At 35.5% G+C, this 19,412-nt stretch overlaps 1 protein-coding gene across 2 annotated transcripts in view; it reads left to right on the top strand.

Moving 5' to 3' along the window:
- The window catches only part of BOD1L1 (biorientation of chromosomes in cell division 1 like 1), a 35,533-nt gene extending 18,819 nt beyond the window's left edge, over positions 1–16,714 (top strand). The window contains exons 13-25 of one of the 2 annotated variants that reach the window (XM_021554410.4): positions 2,175–2,218; positions 3,091–3,178; positions 4,208–4,284; positions 4,860–4,944; positions 5,924–5,997; positions 7,226–7,301; positions 7,382–7,416; positions 9,279–9,324; positions 12,144–12,178; positions 12,284–12,368; positions 12,817–12,970; positions 14,626–14,769; positions 15,576–16,714. In XM_021554410.4, the coding sequence (XP_021410085.2) occupies positions 2,175–2,218; positions 3,091–3,178; positions 4,208–4,284; positions 4,860–4,944; positions 5,924–5,997; positions 7,226–7,301; positions 7,382–7,416; positions 9,279–9,324; positions 12,144–12,178; positions 12,284–12,368; positions 12,817–12,970; positions 14,626–14,769; positions 15,576–15,684 (1,052 nt within the window). In that variant the 3' untranslated portion in view covers positions 15,685–16,714. The remainder of the gene's footprint in view (positions 1–2,174; positions 2,219–3,090; positions 3,179–4,207; positions 4,285–4,859; positions 4,945–5,923; positions 5,998–7,225; positions 7,302–7,381; positions 7,417–9,278; positions 9,325–12,143; positions 12,179–12,283; positions 12,369–12,816; positions 12,971–14,625; positions 14,770–15,575) is intronic. The other variant, XR_014954721.1, reaches the window with a different exon arrangement.
- Positions 16,715–19,412: the final 2,698 nt, after the last annotated feature.

Below are 19,412 nucleotides of genomic sequence, written 5' to 3'. Positions count from 1 at the left end.
ATAGCTTTTTTCCTTATAGGTGTAGAACATCTTGGTTTTAGGGTGCTGTGACAGGCCTTGTGACGATATGAAAATAGTAAGTACTATAGGACAAGTCACAAAGACTTTACAGAAAATTTCTGTTGGTTTTTTTTTAATTCTTACTCTCTAAAAGATTAAAATAATTGTGCCCATTCACTCAAATTTGAAGGGCAGTAACAAGTAGGTAATAATCTAGTAATTAGAAACAACAATTAGTCAACTTGGATCTGTGCTCAGTGGTTGCTTTTCCATGTACTTAAAGTAATCTTCAGTAGGACCAAAACTGAAAAAGAATCCATTCTTCCCAAGCCCAAATTATGTATTGCAATTGTTTGACTTTCTTGTTAAACCAGAAACAAACTCCTTCTTTGTGCCCATCTTGATGGATTTTGTGGTCCAGATGCGTTACAGAGATGTTTACAACACTACCAGATGAGAGCTAATCCTCAGTTACTGCAATAGCAAGCAGAACTAAAATGAATCCCAAGAGGTACCGGTGTTACTGCTGCTTATATTGTCCAGGGAGGTTAAAGATGCATTTCCTCTAACAGAAGGTTGCAGCTGAAGGCCTACATTCTGTGAAGGGACAGACTGTTAAACTCAGATCTGAATTTTTAGACATACCAAATAGAAAACAAAAACAGCTGTAAGGTGGGATATGAGCATTGGTATAAAACTTTGGAATTCTTTTTGTATTCTCCAGGTAAGTCAGATTCATATATCTGGTTATAGGGTGTTGTATATTCAGCTGAGTGATAAGAGACATACTCTGCTCACAAGAAAGCAAATGTAAACCGTGAGAATTGGTTAGAAGAATGTAGACTTCAGAATGACAGATCTAAATTTGAACAGGTTTTTCTGTGAGGTTTCTTTGAAGTGCCTTTAAAACTGCCACTTCCCATCATTCTGTCATCTAGACAGACAGTACTTAAAATTTTAAATGTGCAGATTGAACATGCTGAGATAATCTTGTTTCTTGTGAAATGTTTAACAAAAGTCCATTTGTTGTATAAATCATGTTCGATATGACATACTGAAGACTAATGCTGTGTAGATCTTGGTAGAGAGTTTTTTTTCCCTCCCCCACAATAATCTCTCTTATATGTATATATGCATGCATATATACATACAGCTCAACATACGTAAAAGGAAGTTGTTTAAAAGACAAATGTGTGTCCTGTCATGAGTATGAACAGCAGACACAGTAGTTTAGTAGTCCAAGATTCTTTGGAATGTAAACAAATCATTGCTGTTTGAGTGGGTAGGAACTAGCTCTTAATTTGACGCTGCTTTAAAAATTGAAAGATGTGCAACTCAGCAATATAGCTGTGAAAGAATTATTGCTAAAACATGGAGATTTAAGAAACAAGCTACAAAATACATAAAACTCTATGTTAAAAAAATTGGGTTTATTTGATTTTAGGTTTATGTTTTTGTGGTAGCTGAAGGGAAAGTTGCTTGGAATGTTTTAGCAGATTTTTTTTAATCAAAGTATTCATTTGGTGCTTTTATGAATCAGATTTTAAGAACACTTGATGGAGCAGCTTCTTTATAATTCTCATTGTGTATTGAAAGGTATGGAATTCTTTCAAAACTGCAGACCACTTATCAACTCTTATAATTATTTTCCCTATTTTTGTGATAGGGAAGGCTGAGGCTCTGCTTCATCAGAGTATAGTGGAGTTTAGCAACTGGACAGTTTCCTTATGTGCATTCTGTCAGCTACAGGTTTTAGTAGTACAATTATGCAAACTTTAGTTCTCTGGAATTCTAATGTAGCTTAATCACGTTCTATTTCATCTCATGATCCAGAATCTGAGATTGTGAGGGATGAAATTCTGATTCAGATGTAGAATATATTTGAAATTTCAAATTTGCCGTAAATTTGAAAGACGACAGCCCCTTCATTGGCTGTATTTCAACCATAAAGTGATTCTCAGTTATTCTGTGCTGAGAAATTCATATCTTGTTTTGTTTTGTGGGTATGGGTAGACTGTTAAAGAGAAGATTGGTTGTCCCTTACTTCTGACATTGAAAGTAAGTTTATATAGTTTCAGGTTGTCTGGAATCCTTTCAGGGAGGTGAAGTACAGGATAGTGTGATACTTTGTGGTTGCTTAGCTTTTCTGATTGTGTTAAACTTATTTTTAATAGATATGCTGCAGAGGAATACTCCTTTAGAAAAAGAAACTTCTCATGTAAGTACTAGGTTTTTAAATTTATTATCTAAATCTGTGCTGCTTTTCTCATACTTGAATTTATTTCTATTTACATTAAGTATTCTGTAAAGGAAAATATTATTTTTGTATATGCATAGCCTATGTTTATTGAAACTCTGCAGCTGTGTAGGTTGATGTCTAATTATTCTTTCAAATCTGCCAGTAAGCAAATCTTGTATTGTTGTCCAATGGCCTATGACTATTTCACGATTGTTAACTGCCAGAAGAGAGAAGAGAGGAAAATGAGACTAGAGGAAAAAAATAGAGGTTTTGGTCACAGTTAGAAACCTGTTTAATGCAGTATGCTATCTTTCACAAGAACTTATAAGAGGGATAACTTGGAAACTTGCAAATATAAAGTGTATCTTATGGAGCAAAACCAATACATTTAATACAGGTAGGAGGCTGAAATTGTGTTTGTGATTAATTAAACTTGGGTAGTAAATATATTTATTACTGTATTGAAATGCTGGTTGGCCACATTTCTGATGCTAATGAGATAATTCTGTTGTTCCTGAGTGTAGGAAAATGTTAAATCCAGAAATACTCTGTGTGGTTTACTGTGATTAAGTACTTTTAAAAATGTAGTAGGGTGCTTAATTCTTAGACTTTTTTCAATGAAAATATCAATAAAAAATTCTGAAAATACTGCAAGTTTGAAGTTTTTTGGTCATGCTGTTCTGTAGTAGGAATGTTACTTGAGTTCTAGGAATAAATTCCTTCATGACGGCTGCTTTCCATTTTAATGTATGTTGTGCTTGGAAGTAGCAAGTAGGGAAAAGTTCCTCCCTTCTGTGTTTATAAATTTCCTGGAAAAAAATAAGCTATCTTTCTTTGTGTTTTGTGTGTAGGTGGAAAACTTGGCTACCCAGATAACTGAAGAACACAGATCCAGAGGAATTCAATGTAAATCTTCAGAAACATTGGATAAAGAAAAATGTAAGTGATACAGAAGTACAGGAATTTGTGCAAAGCTTTTCTGTGGCAAAGCCATGTTCTACTGTGTCTAGACCATAAAATGGTATTTTTGAGAATAGAATAGGGGAAATTCCAAACTCCAAAGCAATTTATATTCCCAAAACAATTTCTAATATCTCAGTTAATATATTTGATAAAAATATTAAAACAAATTTAATTACTGCATTATTTAATCATAGGTGACAAAACATTTTCTGTTTAGCCTGTAAAATAATTACTAATTTTATACTTATAAAAGATAAGTAAGCTGGTCATCAGGAAAATCTAAATTTTGAGGGGATGGATGGTTCCTTTTCTTAGGTGGAAATAAATAAATTTTAGTGTAGCCTTTTATTTGTCTGGAAGTAAAAAGTGAGAAGGAATTCAGTTCATTGAATGACATAAACATTTCTAAATTAAATTTAGATGCAGTTAGTGTCAAAATAAGTTGGCCATTTTGTTGATGGAGTAATTACAAGACTAACTGTAATATCTCTTCAAGCTCTGGATTCAACTTCTTACTTTTATTCAGCATCAGAACACTTCAGAAAAAAATTAGTATCATTAATAATAGCATTTTTTTCATAAGAGCTTTTATTCCTCTTCTAAGAATTGTGATCTGATGAAGTGAGTGATTAAAAGTTACATATTCATTATGTCCCACATAGCATTAACTGCTTTCCCTATCTCTGGGTGAGTTGAAGTTGAGGTTGGTGTTCTATTTCTTGATGTGTTATCTACCAAATTTCAAATTTGAGCTTATCTTTAAAAACAAACAAGCAAACAAACCCACACCTGTAACATACAAGAAACATGTAATTCCCTTCTGCTATTGTGTTGTCTTCTCTTTTCAAAGAGTGGTTAGAGTAACTTCCTGTTCATATTTTTGTAAGAGACTGCTTTTCAGACTTTTGAATCTCAGTAATAATGAGCTGGTATAAAAGTGGCACAAAAATATGACAAATGCAGAAGACACTTTTTTAACACTTCAATTGTCAATTGCTTTTACAGGCAAACAGCAGATTGCTCAGAATGTGCTAAAAGATGATGAACAAAGTCAGTGTTCTGACAAGTCTGGTAACATCAAGGTATTTTCAAGAACTCTTTATGTTCTGCAGTTGTAAATAAGATGAAAATCTAATCGCAATTTCTTTATCAGTTTATTTTGGGAGGTGTATCCATTTGAATACAAAAGAACTGACTAGATGATGATACTTTTGAGTGGAGGAGACAAAAAACATGGCAGGGGTCTGTGTTGGACCTCTTTGACGTGTGGAAGAGTGAGAGGACTGAGTTGCACAGGAGTTGGGAGCTTGGGATCTCATGGAGCATTGTTGGATGCCAGCTCTCCAGTCAGTTCAGCGTCTGCATGGGTGTACTGACCTGAGCTCTTCAGGAGGGTATATTGCACTGTACCTGAGTTCTGCTAAATCAAAACAGGAATTAGGACAAGACAGATGTTATTTTTAGGCATACATGCAGTATATTTGGGACTAACTCACCCACTGATTTGAGAGCATCAAAGTTTTTAAGAGACTGTACAAAACCTTGATGAGTGAAATAACTACTCATGTATTGAGGTGGGGTGGTTTTTCAGTGTAACTGGCAATGATTTTTAATGTGTAGTAAAACATCTTTCCTCTCTTGTTTCAAAACAATGTAGGAAGTTATTTCTGGTGATGCAGCAGAAGTGTCCAAAGAAATTGATGTAACTCAAACACCTCCTAGAAGTACCACAGAAGAAAAAGGTAATTAAACTACCCATTATGGCAAATTTTCTGAACCCATATTGAATGTTAATTTATTTTCATTTGAATGATTTTTGAGAGAAAGTGGGAACTTGATCCCAGCAAATATGCTTGCATATATTTTAGTTGATTTCTGCTCTATTAACTGCTAGCAAATAATGCATTAATCTTAGTTTCTTTAATGGTGATAAAAGTTTTGGTGTTTTTGCTGTTACCACCTGTTGGCTCCATTATTGCTTCAGTATGTATCTTGGGTAGGAAAGCCAATGGGAAATAAAACAGGTAGATGGGGAAAATAGAACAATCAGCATTATGTGATAAAAACATCTACCTCTTAACTACCAGCAAGAGCTGTCCTAGGTGAAAATCCATGACATAACCATCAAATGAGTTTTGTTTGCTTCTGTAAACAACCAGAAAAGTGCAATTTACACTGTTGTAATTGACTTAATTGCACTAAAATAAACAATAAAAGACAGTGTGTCCACATAATTAATGTGGCTTTGATGTTACTTCAGTCTGTCTTTGTGGGAACAAAGAATGCTCCCTGGAATGTTCCCTGATGTTAGTTTGACATATTAATAGTTTTGTTTCTCATGAGAGCATGCTGACAAGTCTGAATCTGTTCTGCAATGTGCATGTATCCTCAGCTTCCTGTTTCATGGAACATGTGAGAAAATGGAATAGAGGCTTGTATTTGTCCTACCATTTTGTAGTATGTCACAATTGAGCTTTTGTTCTTACCTTAAAAAAGAAGACTTCCCTAACTTGTCTGGTGTTAGTAGGAAGCATTTTGGAAGACCAATACACTGTTGCTACAAGGGAAACAGTGTTGATTTCTGATGGGTGTTTCTAGGGAATTTTGGGCTAAAGAATGAAATAACATTTTCAGTGTGGAGGTTGTGGCTTCTGTTATTTCTTTTGCCTAATAAAACAAAGGCATAACATTTCTTTTTTTTTTTTTTTTGTATGTATGAAGATGGCCTTAACTTTGAACAGGAAGTGTCTGAAAAGAAAAAGCACAGTCCAGAATCAAACGAAAATTCTCCAGAGGTGAATGGTCTTATTCATGTTAACTCAGTGAGATAATGAAGGTTTACAGTACTTTGTCTTTGCGGTACATAAGTACTTTGTGTTTTGTAGACAGCAATATTAAAATTATCTTCAGAAAGTACCAAGGACTTACATAGCTCTGTCATAAAGTATAAACTCACAGAATGTCTCATTATTGAAGTAGGACTAACTCCCTTCCTAGGCTTAATAGTGCTTACAAAATGTCTAGAAAGCAATTATATAGAATTATATTGTATAGAAATCATGTTTTCTGGAAACTTTGTAATTGATGTGGACAGTTTAGTCAAATACAGCTTGCCTTTAGAAAATACTGTCAACAGTTTTTAAAGTCTTTATAATCCCCTAGGCACATACTTGAAATAGTTAGTATGGGTATAACAGTATGGGTTATAAACAAATGTTTTGATCCCTCAAGATTAAAATTGATGCTGGCCTCTAGAAATAGACACTGATCTCAGAAAGGTGTTGGATTTCATCATTTGGGGTTTTTTTGCCACAAATTTGGAAGTAGAAGGAAGTTTAAATAATATGTTTTTATATTTGTTCACTCAAGGCTTGAGTCTCTAAGAACCATTCTGGGGGAGATACAGCTAAACTTCTGTAAATGCTGAATGAGGCATTTAAGCTTTTCTTGTATATAAGAGAGTCTTATTGCGGATTTCACAATCTGAGCATCTACTTTTTACTTAAAACTTTTGTTTCAATGCTTAACTTTTCACAAGAAGGGGCTCTTTTTGCTAAAGATCCTGTTTATATAAAGAATAACAGCAATCTTTGTATTGGGATAATTATAATATTAACTGTTTGAAGCACTTGCTCAACATACAGGATGTAGCCTGTGGTAAAAGGGGCTCATGGGATGTAAAGTCTGGAGTTCTTGCATGGGGTAAGCCAGCAGCATTTGTGAGACCAAGTGATAGAGATTTTGGGCTAGGGGAGCAGAAGGCACTGCATTCTCAGACATGCTTTGTGCCTTAGTCAAACTGCTGAGAATTTTGTATAACTGGGAGTTCTCATTTCTTTTCAAAAACCTGTATTGGTTGATTTCATAAAAGGCAGCATCTCTTGCTATTAAACTTGCCTCATATATTTTTTAACTGAAAAGTACTACCATTATTAATTAAGCCAGCAGTCTTTGTATTGTATTGCCTAAATGCTAAATGTCAGTCGCAGTAAGTAAAATATTTTTGTCCTTTATTTTTAATAGGAAAATCAGCCTGTAGTAGTGAAACGCAAAAGGGGACGGCCTCGTAAATACCCTCTAGAAGCAGTACAGCCTGGTGGTAAGTAGTTCATAATACTTGTGTGGAAAAACAAAGATAATAGTGACATTCAAGTTCTGAACTCGTATTTCTTCCCTCAGGTGGGGAGTCAAAAGCTGATTTGAGCACTGGGAATGTAAGTGCCTTTATTTTGTTTGGGTGCATTTAAACACAGTATTTCAAGAGCCATTGATCTGTTTAACAGTTAACAGCATTTCAGAAACATCTTATGGAAAACTGGATAATCGAGTTCAGTCTAAGTAAACAAAACATATTAATAGTATCTCTTAATATAGCTGAACTTTTTAAGAAAACTATAGTGTTAATTCAGAACATAGCAAATTACCTATCACCTTCACACTTAGTTCACTTAATACAAATCTAAGTGTTATTCTAGCTAGCAATATATACCTGTGTGCAGGGTGAATTTTTGGTGGTGTGCATATGTGTCTTTTAGTTCGTGCTGAGAGTAATTTTGGCCTGAAGAGCAAGGGTGACTTTATTTCAAAAACAAATTTTTTTTCCCCTCTTCTCAATATATCATAATAATAGCACATGGAATCTTTTCATAGCTGTAAAATAAAATGTTATATAAAGCAGTTGTATTACATATATATTGCAACATCTCATGCAAGAGACATACTGGTGAGTAACCTAGGAGCTCATGAAACATGTCTGTCTTCTAAAGCTCAGTGGTAGTTTTATTTCCTAACCTCTGTGAAGGATATTCACAGCTAAGAAAGTGGTCTGTTTCTGCAGTCCACTTGGATTTCAGCACAGGGCAGTGATGGGTCAGGCATGTTTGTGGAGTACAGCCAGTTGGATTTATTCTGGTTAAAGGCTTCTCTCTAGGGAATTCCTCTATTTCAGAATCAACGTTGTTGCACAGAAAAGGGTGGATTTTAAAAATGAAGTTGTGTTAAAACACAGGTTTTCTTCCTGCTTGCCTGGTGAGGCACCAGCTGGCATGGCTGTTGGAGATCTTGGGAATTTACCTAGTTTATGGATAAAAGGAATTATTGTCTCTGCTTGTTCTGTCCTCATATTTCAGGCAGCCCTTTGAGTCCTGTCTGTTCTTACAGATTGGCTGGAATTCCCTTTCAGAATTCCTTGTCTTTCCTCATCGAGTTTTTTTTCAATGTTAATTTAATGAAATGTAATTTGAACTGGTATGGATTTTGGTATTTGATTTTTCTGTTTTGCTGTTTTGGGTTGGTTTTTGTTTTGTTGTTTTTGGGGTGTTTTTTGTCCAATTAAGGATTAAAATTAATTTTAATAGGTGTACCTTGGTACCCTCAGTACTGGAACAGAATCATCTTGTTCTGGTTCAAGTGTTTAAAGGTCTTGTACTTCCTAGTGATGAGTGAGGGGTTGGTGTGAGCTGCAGGCTGGCTCAGGGAGGAGTGATACCTGCCCTCCCATCTGAGACAGGAGGGCATGACAGTTTCCCCAGGGCTGCTTGGGAACATGTTGCTACTTCAGAGGAACTGTAGGCATCGTGGTGTGGTCATTCAGTGGTGAAAGCTGAAGTTTTTGGACAGTCATCATAGGACAGTGTGTAATTATATATAGCTTTTTCTGCATTCTGAGTAAATAAACAATTTCTGGTGACTTGTAGTTCTGTAAATCTGTATGTGAGATTACATAAAGTGACTGTACTAACTTCTTCATTGATAATTAAATACTTGGAAATGTGTTTGACTGACACTGCTTGTATCTTTTGTGTCTTTTATTGCAATGACTTTAGTGTCAGGTTGCTGAAAGTGTTGTGATTTGTTTATGGGCTGATTTGACTTGTTTCAGTTATTTAGCAAAATGGAAAAATGCATCCTACTCTTAAACTACAGTACAAACTTTGTGTGCTTATTAGTGTTCACATCTTCTAGATTTATGGATTCATTCTACACTGAATGTGAGCAAGTTTCTGTGATAATGTAACACAATGCTAAATTTTTCTGAATTTCTTTAAATTAAAAAACCCACTTTTTTTAATTTCAGCTGCAGTCTCCTGCCTTCACAAGTAGAGGGAAAACACCTCAAACAGGTAAGCAAATTATACTTGCCTCAACATATAAAATGAGATATGGAAGAAATAGAAGAGAGTTTTCACAAAAATCACACGGGTCCCTCGTTGTCCTGACATCATCTCTGTCAGTCAGTGTTATTCAAGAATGAAAGCATCTGAAGAAAGAGATGAAGACTTGTCTCCAATTCCTACCAAGCTTTTTGTTTCAAAAAAGAGCAGCTTGATAAGAACTTAGTTCAAAGAGGTAGCAGCATTGCTCAGTGCTGAATAATGCACTGCAGAATGTACCAAACAACTGAGTAGGCTAAGTACATGGCAGAGCTTCAGAGGAAGGCAGGTGCCCTGTCAGGCTGGCTCTTAGTGACTGTTTCCCTTTCTGCCTGCTTTCTTTCATACAGTGACTGTCAATCACACTTACTACTTTACATTTCAAACTTTATTCAGGTAGTTGTTTTATCTGTGGCTATGTATCTAAAGATCTTAGGGGTATCTTGAGGGGATATTTATTTCCCTTTTCACAACTGCTGTAAGATCTTTGGAACATGGTCACTTAGCTTGCTTAGCTTTGTATTTCTCTTTCCTATTTTTTCTTGTGTATAGAGTCTGAACTGCACTGGTTGTTTAAATGTGTCTTTTTAATTATGGCCATTCATAAGAAAAACTTTGTAAAACCATTTTAGGAAGCAGGTGGACTGGAAAGTAAGTTAAAAAATGGTTTGTAAATGGATACAAACAAACATGCAAAAAATCTGAGAAACCAAGTCTTCAAAACAAATCTTCTGGAGTTTCCAAAAGCTTAGGCTTCTACAGATACACTAATCCAGCTGCAGTGAACATATAGGCTGTTTCCTATTTTTCCACATTTGTTAAAATGTCAGTTTTAATCCATTTGCTTCAGAATTGTCTCTGGAGGGTTAGTTCGCTGTGTGATACTTGACTTCTGTGAACTGCAAAGAGAACAGACAAGAATGTGAGAATGAAATAAAAGTGCATTCTGCTTTGCTTTTTATTCAAAAGCACAGACACCTGACTGTGTACTTAAAGTTTGGGTGTGTTACATAATGTTTCTGTTTTCCAGGTAATGGGCTGTTAGTATCACAGCAATATTCAGAGGAGTATATAGAAGGGAATGTACTGTTAAATTTTTCATAATGTATTAGCATTCATGGGGTTAAGAACCCCTGGTAATGAAAAGGAAGCCAAGTTGAATCCCTCTGTGCAGTTCACTTACTCTGGTACTTTCTCGGTGTTCTGCGTAAGGATTTGCTATAGGGACAGACCCATGTGTGGAGTGGGATGCAGAGTTTTATTTTTGGCCACTACAGCACATGCACTTAAGATACACATGTTTTCTGAAGGTATCATCCTCCCATAACACTAACACTGAACTTGAAACCAACTATTTAGCACTAATCAACAGTTGCTACTCTAAAATTAGTACAATTTTTAGATACTATGTATTACTATTTTTATACTTCTCTTTAGGCATAAGTGGTACATTTTCCTATCTTACAGAGGATTATGTTAGACATGTCATCGACCTAGATGGGATTATTCTTCAGTCAAGAACCCCTTTGCTAGAGATTTGCCAAAGTGAACCAGAATTATGAAGTATCTCTTTTGAACACAATAGAAATAATACAGGCTGATTGTATGATGTATGTGCTTATGTTATGTGTTGAGTTTAATACAGTGGATGGTCCTATGTTTTATTTCATTTCACTTAATTTTTGAACTCTTAAATATATTTCTGGTTAACTTAATTTGCTTTTGTATAAAAGTTTTTCCCTATTACCTTACAAAGGAGTGCCAAAAAGCTTGTGTGTGAATTTTAGAATATCTTTCTGCTCTTTGAGATCTATTTTAGATCCTTTGCACTGTCGTTCTTTTGTTTATTTTCTCAGTCTAATTGATGAGGAGTTTAGAGTTTGTATCCTCTGTTATTTAGCTTTCAGAAATTAGACAGCAATTTTATGGCAGGGGGGAAAATATATAAAAACTTGCTTTTATTTTTTTTATTTAAAGCGGTTTCTCTTTCCTACTGCTAAGGATTTTTATCCTTGCAGTGTTGGAGATACTTCTGTGTGACAGAGTTCAAAAGCTATGTAAAATAATCTCTCTCATCATAGAGTCAGGATAGAAGTAATCATGGAGAGAAGCAAAGTTGAGACATGGGCTGTAGAGTTAAAAATCTGTTTTAACGTGTATAGGCTGGCCTGTTAAAATTACTGCGTTGGAAGTAAGAAGTATTTCAGCAGAGGAAGTTATGTCATTCATATACTAGAAGGTTTTTAAATAGTGTCTTTTTGAGCTTTATCTCAGTCATGGTATGAGCACAGTTAAGTGCTAGAACAGATCACCTGAAGGAACCATGTTCTTGGAGACTTTCAAAATTGGACTGAACAAGATCTTGTGCAAGATTAGATCAATTAATTTAGCCATGCTTTAAAAGGAGATTGGACTAGGTGACCTCTAGAGGCCTCTTCTATGCCAAATTTTTCTGTGATTCTGTAATTGGTTGACAGTAGCTACAAGGGGATAAGTGTCTTCTGCTTTTCTATTAAAACAGAACAGCATATGCAACAAAGCAGTAAATACTGTCAGTCATATAAAGCCTTAGTATGTAAAAAAAACTTTAATTATTGTCCCAGTCTCTGTATACTCTGTATATAACAAAATACAGAAAAGCTATTTTGTAAATTAGAAAGATATTTGGAATGCTTTTAGAGCTACTGTGATGCTTACACAAAGTTGAGAGAATATGAAAGAATTCCCTTTTAAATTGATTGGTGAAAGATTTGAAGTTCAGGATCAAGTTTTCTTTCCTTTCTTTTTAGGTACAGACATATCTAATAAGAAAGAAACAACAAATGTAAGTGTGAATTTTAAATTTACAAGCAGTATGTAATGAAAAATGTCAGTCTTCTGTGTAAAGTAAATAGTTCTTGATTTACATTATTCCATTTTGTTTTTTCAGGAAGATGAAGCTGAGAAAGCAGAAATGGTTGTACGTAAAAGGGGAAGAAAGCCCAGGCGTTCCCTGGTTCAATCCGAGGAAATGGGTAAAAGCATGAGAAGCTGTGCTACTCCTGACAGAATAAGAAAATACTGCTGTGCCTTTCTGTTTACTAATAGCAACAAGATAAGCTTTATTCAATTTTCCTTTCTTGAGGAAAAATCATTGAGTTACAGCTAGTGTAAATATTATGTAAATACGTGTAAATTGCTGTAATCTCATGTCAGAATTGCTACATCCCAGATGCTTCTATAAAGCCTCATGAATTTTCTATGAATTCTGGCTAGGAGCTGTGTAAGTAAACTGTGGTGAATGTGTTAGCAAGATTAAGTCAAACAAGTGTGAATTAAAAATGTTGAAATATGAAGGAAATGGAAAATTACTTACTGAAAATGGGACTTGTGACTAGAATACTTTTTCTAAATTAAGTGTTCATGTCCTTTTGGAGGCCTTTTGGAAAATTATAGCATATGTTTAAAATTTTAAATGGACAGAAACACTGGAGCCGGAGAAGAAACGTCGGAAATTAACATCTTCTGAAGATGAGCTAAAAGACCAAGAGGAAGGTGAGGAAGATGATGGTGAGGAAGATGACGATGCACATTCTGGGGCCACAACTAGATCAGCCACAAGATTAGAGGCTCAAAGGTAACCATATAGACACTCTTAATAACGAGCTTTTTTCTACCTTGTTATCAGTTATTGTGGGGTTTGTTGTAGAGAAGAGCCTGTTGCTTCCTCTTTTTGCCTTTTTCTGTTTGTTTTAAATTGATAAGAGCTTCCCAAATAATTTTGATTCTAATTCTAGGAATGAAGAGGCAAAAGGTGAGGCTAAGGGAAATTGTTAGGGTCTCAAAAGGCATATTTGAATATGTAACGAGGCAAAAATTGATCCTGTTGGTACTCTTCATCCTACTGATGCCTCAGAATTTAAGTCTAAGAACACTTGGTTCTGATGGGTAAAAGAGGACATCAGAGTTGACTGTACAATTCACCATTTGGTGTTGGAACAAGATGAAAATATAATTAGCCCAGTTTGTTTCTTTAAGTACTGTCCAAGTTAAATACATGAATCTGCAGTACTGGAGGATTTTATTTCTAGTATGGTGATCTACAAGCTTGGACAGCAGTCTTGCTGCAAAAACAAGTGTGGATAGCAAGAGTTCTGTTTTCAGGAAGCTGTTCTTCATCTGCCTTAGCACTGGTCTGCTTTTTTGTAGGCATCATGAATTCTAGCACAGCTCATCCTCTTGATGTTATTATGGAAACAATGAAACATAGCAGCTTTGGGAAGTTTTGATGTGTGTTGCTCTCTTTCAGAAGAGAATTGGAGTCCAGGCATTTTTTTATGTTGGTGGTGGGATTACTTTCAACTGACCATATTTACTTCCCTCTTAAGGATATTATGTTATATTGTATATATTATATGGTAGTCTTTAGGCAGTACTTGAAGCACAGTTGCCACAGTTTTCTTGAGCTGATAATTTCAGAACTGAATCCAAAAGTAGTTCCATGATTCTTCATTTACGTAAAACCTATGAAGGTTTACCACTACGACTTAGTAAACAACATGGTTTGTTTTAGTAAAGGCATGAGGACTTCCTTTAGTCTCACATAACTGTTAACTCTGAAATTGTAATAAAGGTTTTTATGGGTTTATTCTGCTTGTGGAAACATCTACTTTTTTTTGTAAATTTGGGGTTGTGTCTCAGATATCCAATGCTACCTTTCTGGCTCTGATTGCAGCAAAGCATCTCTACCTTAAGGTGCTGCATACAGTCTGCATTTTATAAATAGCTTTTGGGAATAAGTCTGTGGAAGAGGATGCTTCTTCATATTCAGCATTGCTGGATTTCTCTGACTTAAGTCACCTTTTCTCTAAATTATGAAATGAATCACCAATACAGTTTTCCAGGTTTCTGAACTTGTGCATACCAAAGCTTTATATGAGTGAATTCAGACTACAGGATATTCTTTTAAACATAGACACTTAGGTACAAAAAATATTTTAATATTTGGAATGGATTGGTTTGATTTTGTTGGTTTGGTTTTTTTTTTTGCAAATGCCAAATATTGTCAGTAGCGCAATATTTTGATTCTACATTTGATACAAAAATACCCAGCTTGACTTCACAGTGTGTCTTGAAGCAGGCAAATACAGTTTTTTCACTGTTTCTTTTGGCAACTTTGATTTACTTGTTGCAAATACTGTGCAGTCTTAGTTATCTACACTTGGTATGCAAGAAATTGACTTGGTAAAAGTATTTTGTTATATATAAATTCATCATTCTTTTGTATTACAGAAAACAGCCCAGCAAGCCAACCACACGTGCGACTTCTAAAGGCAGCAGTCCAAGTTCAGTTTCTCCTAGAAAACGACAGAAACTAGCAGCTAAAAAAAGATCTCCAAGTGATACAAAAATCAATAAATCTCCTCCATTGACACAGTAAGTATTAAAGTTGAATCTACTTTGAGTATTTGTTTTGGAAGCCACTACAGAGATCCTTTCCTTATATGTAACACACTGCTTCAAAATCTGAACAGCAGACTAGTTTTGTTCTGTTCTCATATGAATTATAAAAGCTTTTAAAGGATTTTCTTCTGTTTACATTTTTTTCTTTTTCTTCCTTTATTTGACATTTGGAAGACTATAGATTTTTTTCTTATATCCTTGGAAACCTCTTGTGAGAATCTGAAAATGCTGTTTATGTAGCATTTTAACTTCTGTTAAACTAGCTGTGATTCTTTCCTGTGTGGGGGTTAACAGCATTGGTAGTTCAGGTCAAAGCTAAATATGATGACATGAGTCTAATGCTTCAAAGATCTCAGTTTAAGCCCATTTACAGTTAGCTGCAGCTGAAGTATGGTGAGCAGATAGAGTGGTGTGTGAATGCACAGGGTAAGGGTATATGATCTCTGCCCTTTATTCCCTCTTGTGTATGCAGGGCTTGAGACACTTTTGCTGCTATTCTGTTTTTGTAATGAAGAGTAATGAAGTCCATTATAAATCTATTATGAATCTACAAGTCTTTCCAGAGAAAGAGAAGGAAGAAGGTGAATTCTAGCCCCAAATTGTGCATATGGAGCACTCTCCAACATACAGAATTAGTACCCCATATTTTATTGAGAAGTGGGTTTTAGTTGTAAGCTTTTATGTCATATATCAGAGATGGACAATTTAGTTCAGCCCTCTGAATAGAATTGTTCCTGACCACTCTTCATTGTGAAAATAATGATTAATATGCTTTCCAGGTTAAAGGTGCAGTCTGCCAAGCGTAAAAGGGAGGACAGCCCAACAGTGGTACGGAGAAAAGGCCAGCAGAAAGCAGAGGAGACGCCATTAAAGAAAGCAAAACGATAATCTTTACCAGCCAGTACTGTTCTTGGAAGAGTCAAAAAGAAAACAAACATCTGTGCTTCTATTTTTTTTAAAGCAAAGGGATTTGCACGTGCTTGTTTCAGAGCTCTAAGTTAAACAATGCAGTACTTTTAAGTTACATTTTAAACAGCTTTATAAACTATTGTTTATACAGAATATTATGTACATTTATTTCAGATGAAAAATAAGTTTACTTTGTATCTGAATGAAAAACAAAGTAGTTATATATTTTATCACTGACTTGGAAAGTTGGAGTTTCCCAATGTGACATGCTAATGCAGATGCTTCCAGCCCATAAGGCACCCATGTGCCTACTAATACACTTTGTACATAAACTTGTAAAAATAGGTTGTATTTTACTCTGTGTATGAATCTGATCAATGATGGACATTTTATTTATTATATGGAAAGCATTGGTCTGTAAACTTTAGTATATACCTTAGGGTTTTTTAATTATATATTTTACATTCTATGCAGATGTCAGTAGGAAGCTTCCCCTCCGCTCCCCCAGGCTGTCTAAAATCTGAAGTTCTCTAAAATATGCTCAGACAGTTGGTAAAATATTTTTCTCGCATGCGTTAAAGTAGTTTAGCATAGTGAAAGGGACTTGGCTCCTTTCTGTTCACATTTGTGGCAAAGTACAGCATTTAAAATGTAATCTTACTAGATTATATTTTCACTTGGAAATTTACTACCATCTTCAAGAAATAAATAGTACTAGGTTAGATTTATTCACAGTCAACCAATACCACCCTAAAATGAAAGTTTTATTTTGCAACTAAACACATGTTCTTTCAGTATTTATCTTTTTCAACAAAGAGGGACCCATTGAAATCAAATGTCACTTCTCCTAACTATAGAGCTTCAGCATTTTATGTTACATTTTATACACAGGTATTAAAAATAGAAGCTGGTATTATTGCCAGAATCTTTTTTTAATGTATATTAACTCTGGTAAGAGCAAATGTTCAAGTGAAGTTGTATATAAAGTTAAACTTTTCTTATGATCTAATGTGTCTCTTGTTATGATGTGATGAATTGCCAAACAATCTGAGATTATTTTAAGTGTTTTGTTGATATTCTGGTTTATAATTAAAAAATATTTGGGGGGTTCGAATTTTACTTTTTTTTTCTTTATTTTCTTTTTTTTTTTTTTTTTGTGAGTTTGTTGGGTTTTTTTTAACTTGTTGTAAGGCAGATGTTTCGGTCAGATATTCTGCTAGGTTTCTTACTGAGATTTTTGTATAAAAAATATAAAATGTTTGCCAAAAATCTGAGTTGCCATATTTTATTTTTCTTCAGTTGTTTTACTGAGGAACTTGTCTTTACAAATGTGTCTGGTTGGAGTCATGTCTATAAACTTTACCTGGTTAGTGTCTTTAAAAAATGTTCACAGGTGCTTATATTTTAGGTATGTAAACAGGAGGGAAAGTCTACAACTGTTTGCCTTCCTTAGGACACTATAAAAATGCTCACATAATACTTTAAGTAAGTTAGTCTAAAAGAAGAAAATATCTTAGCTCTGAAAATTATTCCTTTTACTTTCTACCTTAACTCTGCTGCCATATTAATACATGCCTTGGTAGCATACTGATTGATATATTCCTGTATGTTACTAATACTGATGTTTATGCACAGCTGTAGGATATATTAAATCTTCCCTTTTTTCCATTTTTTCCCTTTGCCCCCTGCAGTAGACATGGACCAAAGATGTATATTTTGTTTCAGCCTTTGTTCTGTAAGGCTAAACAGGCTGAACTGTTTGTTTTTCCATGGGTAATTTCCAGACTTTCGGTGGGATTTGGAGTCATTCCCTGCACCTGTTCTGTTTGTTTCCTTTCACCTGAATTCAGTAGTTAGGCTGCTCAGGAGGTCCTAAGGAAGCCTCACCACTGCAGTGTACATTGTTATCATTTATTCTCTCTGCTGGTTGTACCTGTCCTGCTCCAGGACAGCTCATCTTTGCCTGTTTCACAGGCAGAGCTCTTCCGGTGGATTATAATGATTGACAGAGCTCTGACTTGTGTCAGATCTTTTTGACTGGCTCTTGTCTGATATCTCAGTAGATAAAAAGAGCTCTGAAGATCAGTGTCAGTCTCTCAAAGCTGAGCTCCTAAGAGGTGTCCTACTGTCCTTCCCCCTAGTGATGCATAGCATTTAGGAATAACATCTGGGAACATCTTGTGTATGGAACATCTCTTTGATAATTAAGTTATTCTGTAATACAAAGGCATTAAGGGAATTCTTTTTCTGCAGGACAGCCACTTTAAGAGAAAGTAAAAACTGCCAATTCCACAGATTTTCAGCTTATGCATGTTTCACTTACTGCCACCTTCTTTCTTGTCAACATTTATGCTAGGCCACATCACTGTCCATCTATATAGGGAATTCTTTCCCAATATTTTTTTGCTTAGTAGTTTCAAAGTTTTATCTAAATTACTATTGCCCTTTACAGGAACAGTACTAGTCTGCTGTAGTTAAGCAAAATGTGAGAAACTTCCTTGATAAGGAAGAGTTTCTTTACTGAAAGGGTAGTTAAGTGTTGGAACAGGCTTCCCAGGTGGCTGGTGGAGTCACCATCCCTGAACTGTTCAGGAGTGAGCAGACATGACACCGTGCTGTGACTGAGTTCATATGGTGGCATTTGATCGAGGGTTGGACTCCATGATCTTGGAGATCTTTTCCAACCTCCATGATTTTATGATTGAATGTTTACAGCTTCCAATTCTTTTGTAGCTTCTGTCTCCCAGAGCCTTTCCGAGCACAAGACGGAGTGGAAGAAGAATCAGTTCCTTGGTGTGTGGAGCAGGAGTCACATTAAGGCAGAGTAGTAGAGTAGAAGACTCAGGCACAAGTAGTCAGACATTGGTTATGTGGATGATTATGACTGGATTTATTGCTGATACAGTATCCAAGTATTGCCAGTGTAAGACAAGCAGTTCTAAAGTGTTTATATATAAGCAGGAAGAGCTAGAAGTGTTTACAGTCTTTGGCTTTGCAGAATTCACAATTCTAATGCAAGCACCTCTGGAGCTACTTTAAGATTTTATCTTGTTATGTGACAGTTCCTCCTGCAATTCTCACCTGGTTTTCATCTTGGGACAAATCATACTGCTCATCAAAGACAATTGTAAAGTGGGAGAGGGAGGAAGTGCAGAAGACTATCTTCTGCCACAGTCACACCTATCTTCTTCAGAAGTGAGGTTTGTACTCCAGCTTGAATCTTGACATATGTATAAAGCAGTGATACTTTCCTAGCCCGTGCAGATTTAGAGGTCAGGAGAGAAATGCTGTCCTGCACTGTGATGAAACAGAATGTACTGAAAGTGTTTTATGGAGAGCTTTGCTCAGGGCTGTTTGGTGCAATAATGGGGCTAGGCTTCAATTCCAGTAAATTTCTAAACCACTTGGCTGGTTTTTTTGTTTTAGTGGCTGTTTGTTCTTCCAGATCCTTCTCTTGGGACAGCTTCATTTCTCTGAATATTAAAATACTGAGTGTGCAGAGATGTGCTGGTGGAAGACTGAGTTCAACTCCTCCCAGAGTTTTACAGAACAGGACCTTGAGTCCTGCTTGCCATGCCTCATCTCTCTGTGTTACCAGCTGGCTGTTGGCTTATTCTTAGGATCTCTTCATATTTCTGATGCATTCTACTTAAAGGCTATTTGCATCTCTTAACTCTCTTCAACTTGAAATACTATAGTGTTGTCTA

The sequence above is a fragment of the Lonchura striata genome, chromosome 4 (assembly GCF_050655825.1).
Source record: "Lonchura striata isolate lonStrDom1 chromosome 4, ASM5065582v1, whole genome shotgun sequence".
Taxonomy (NCBI): domain Eukaryota; kingdom Metazoa; phylum Chordata; class Aves; order Passeriformes; family Estrildidae; genus Lonchura; species Lonchura striata.
Note: the sequence above shows the minus strand (reverse complement) of the source record. Positions and strands in the feature narration are given on the sequence as shown.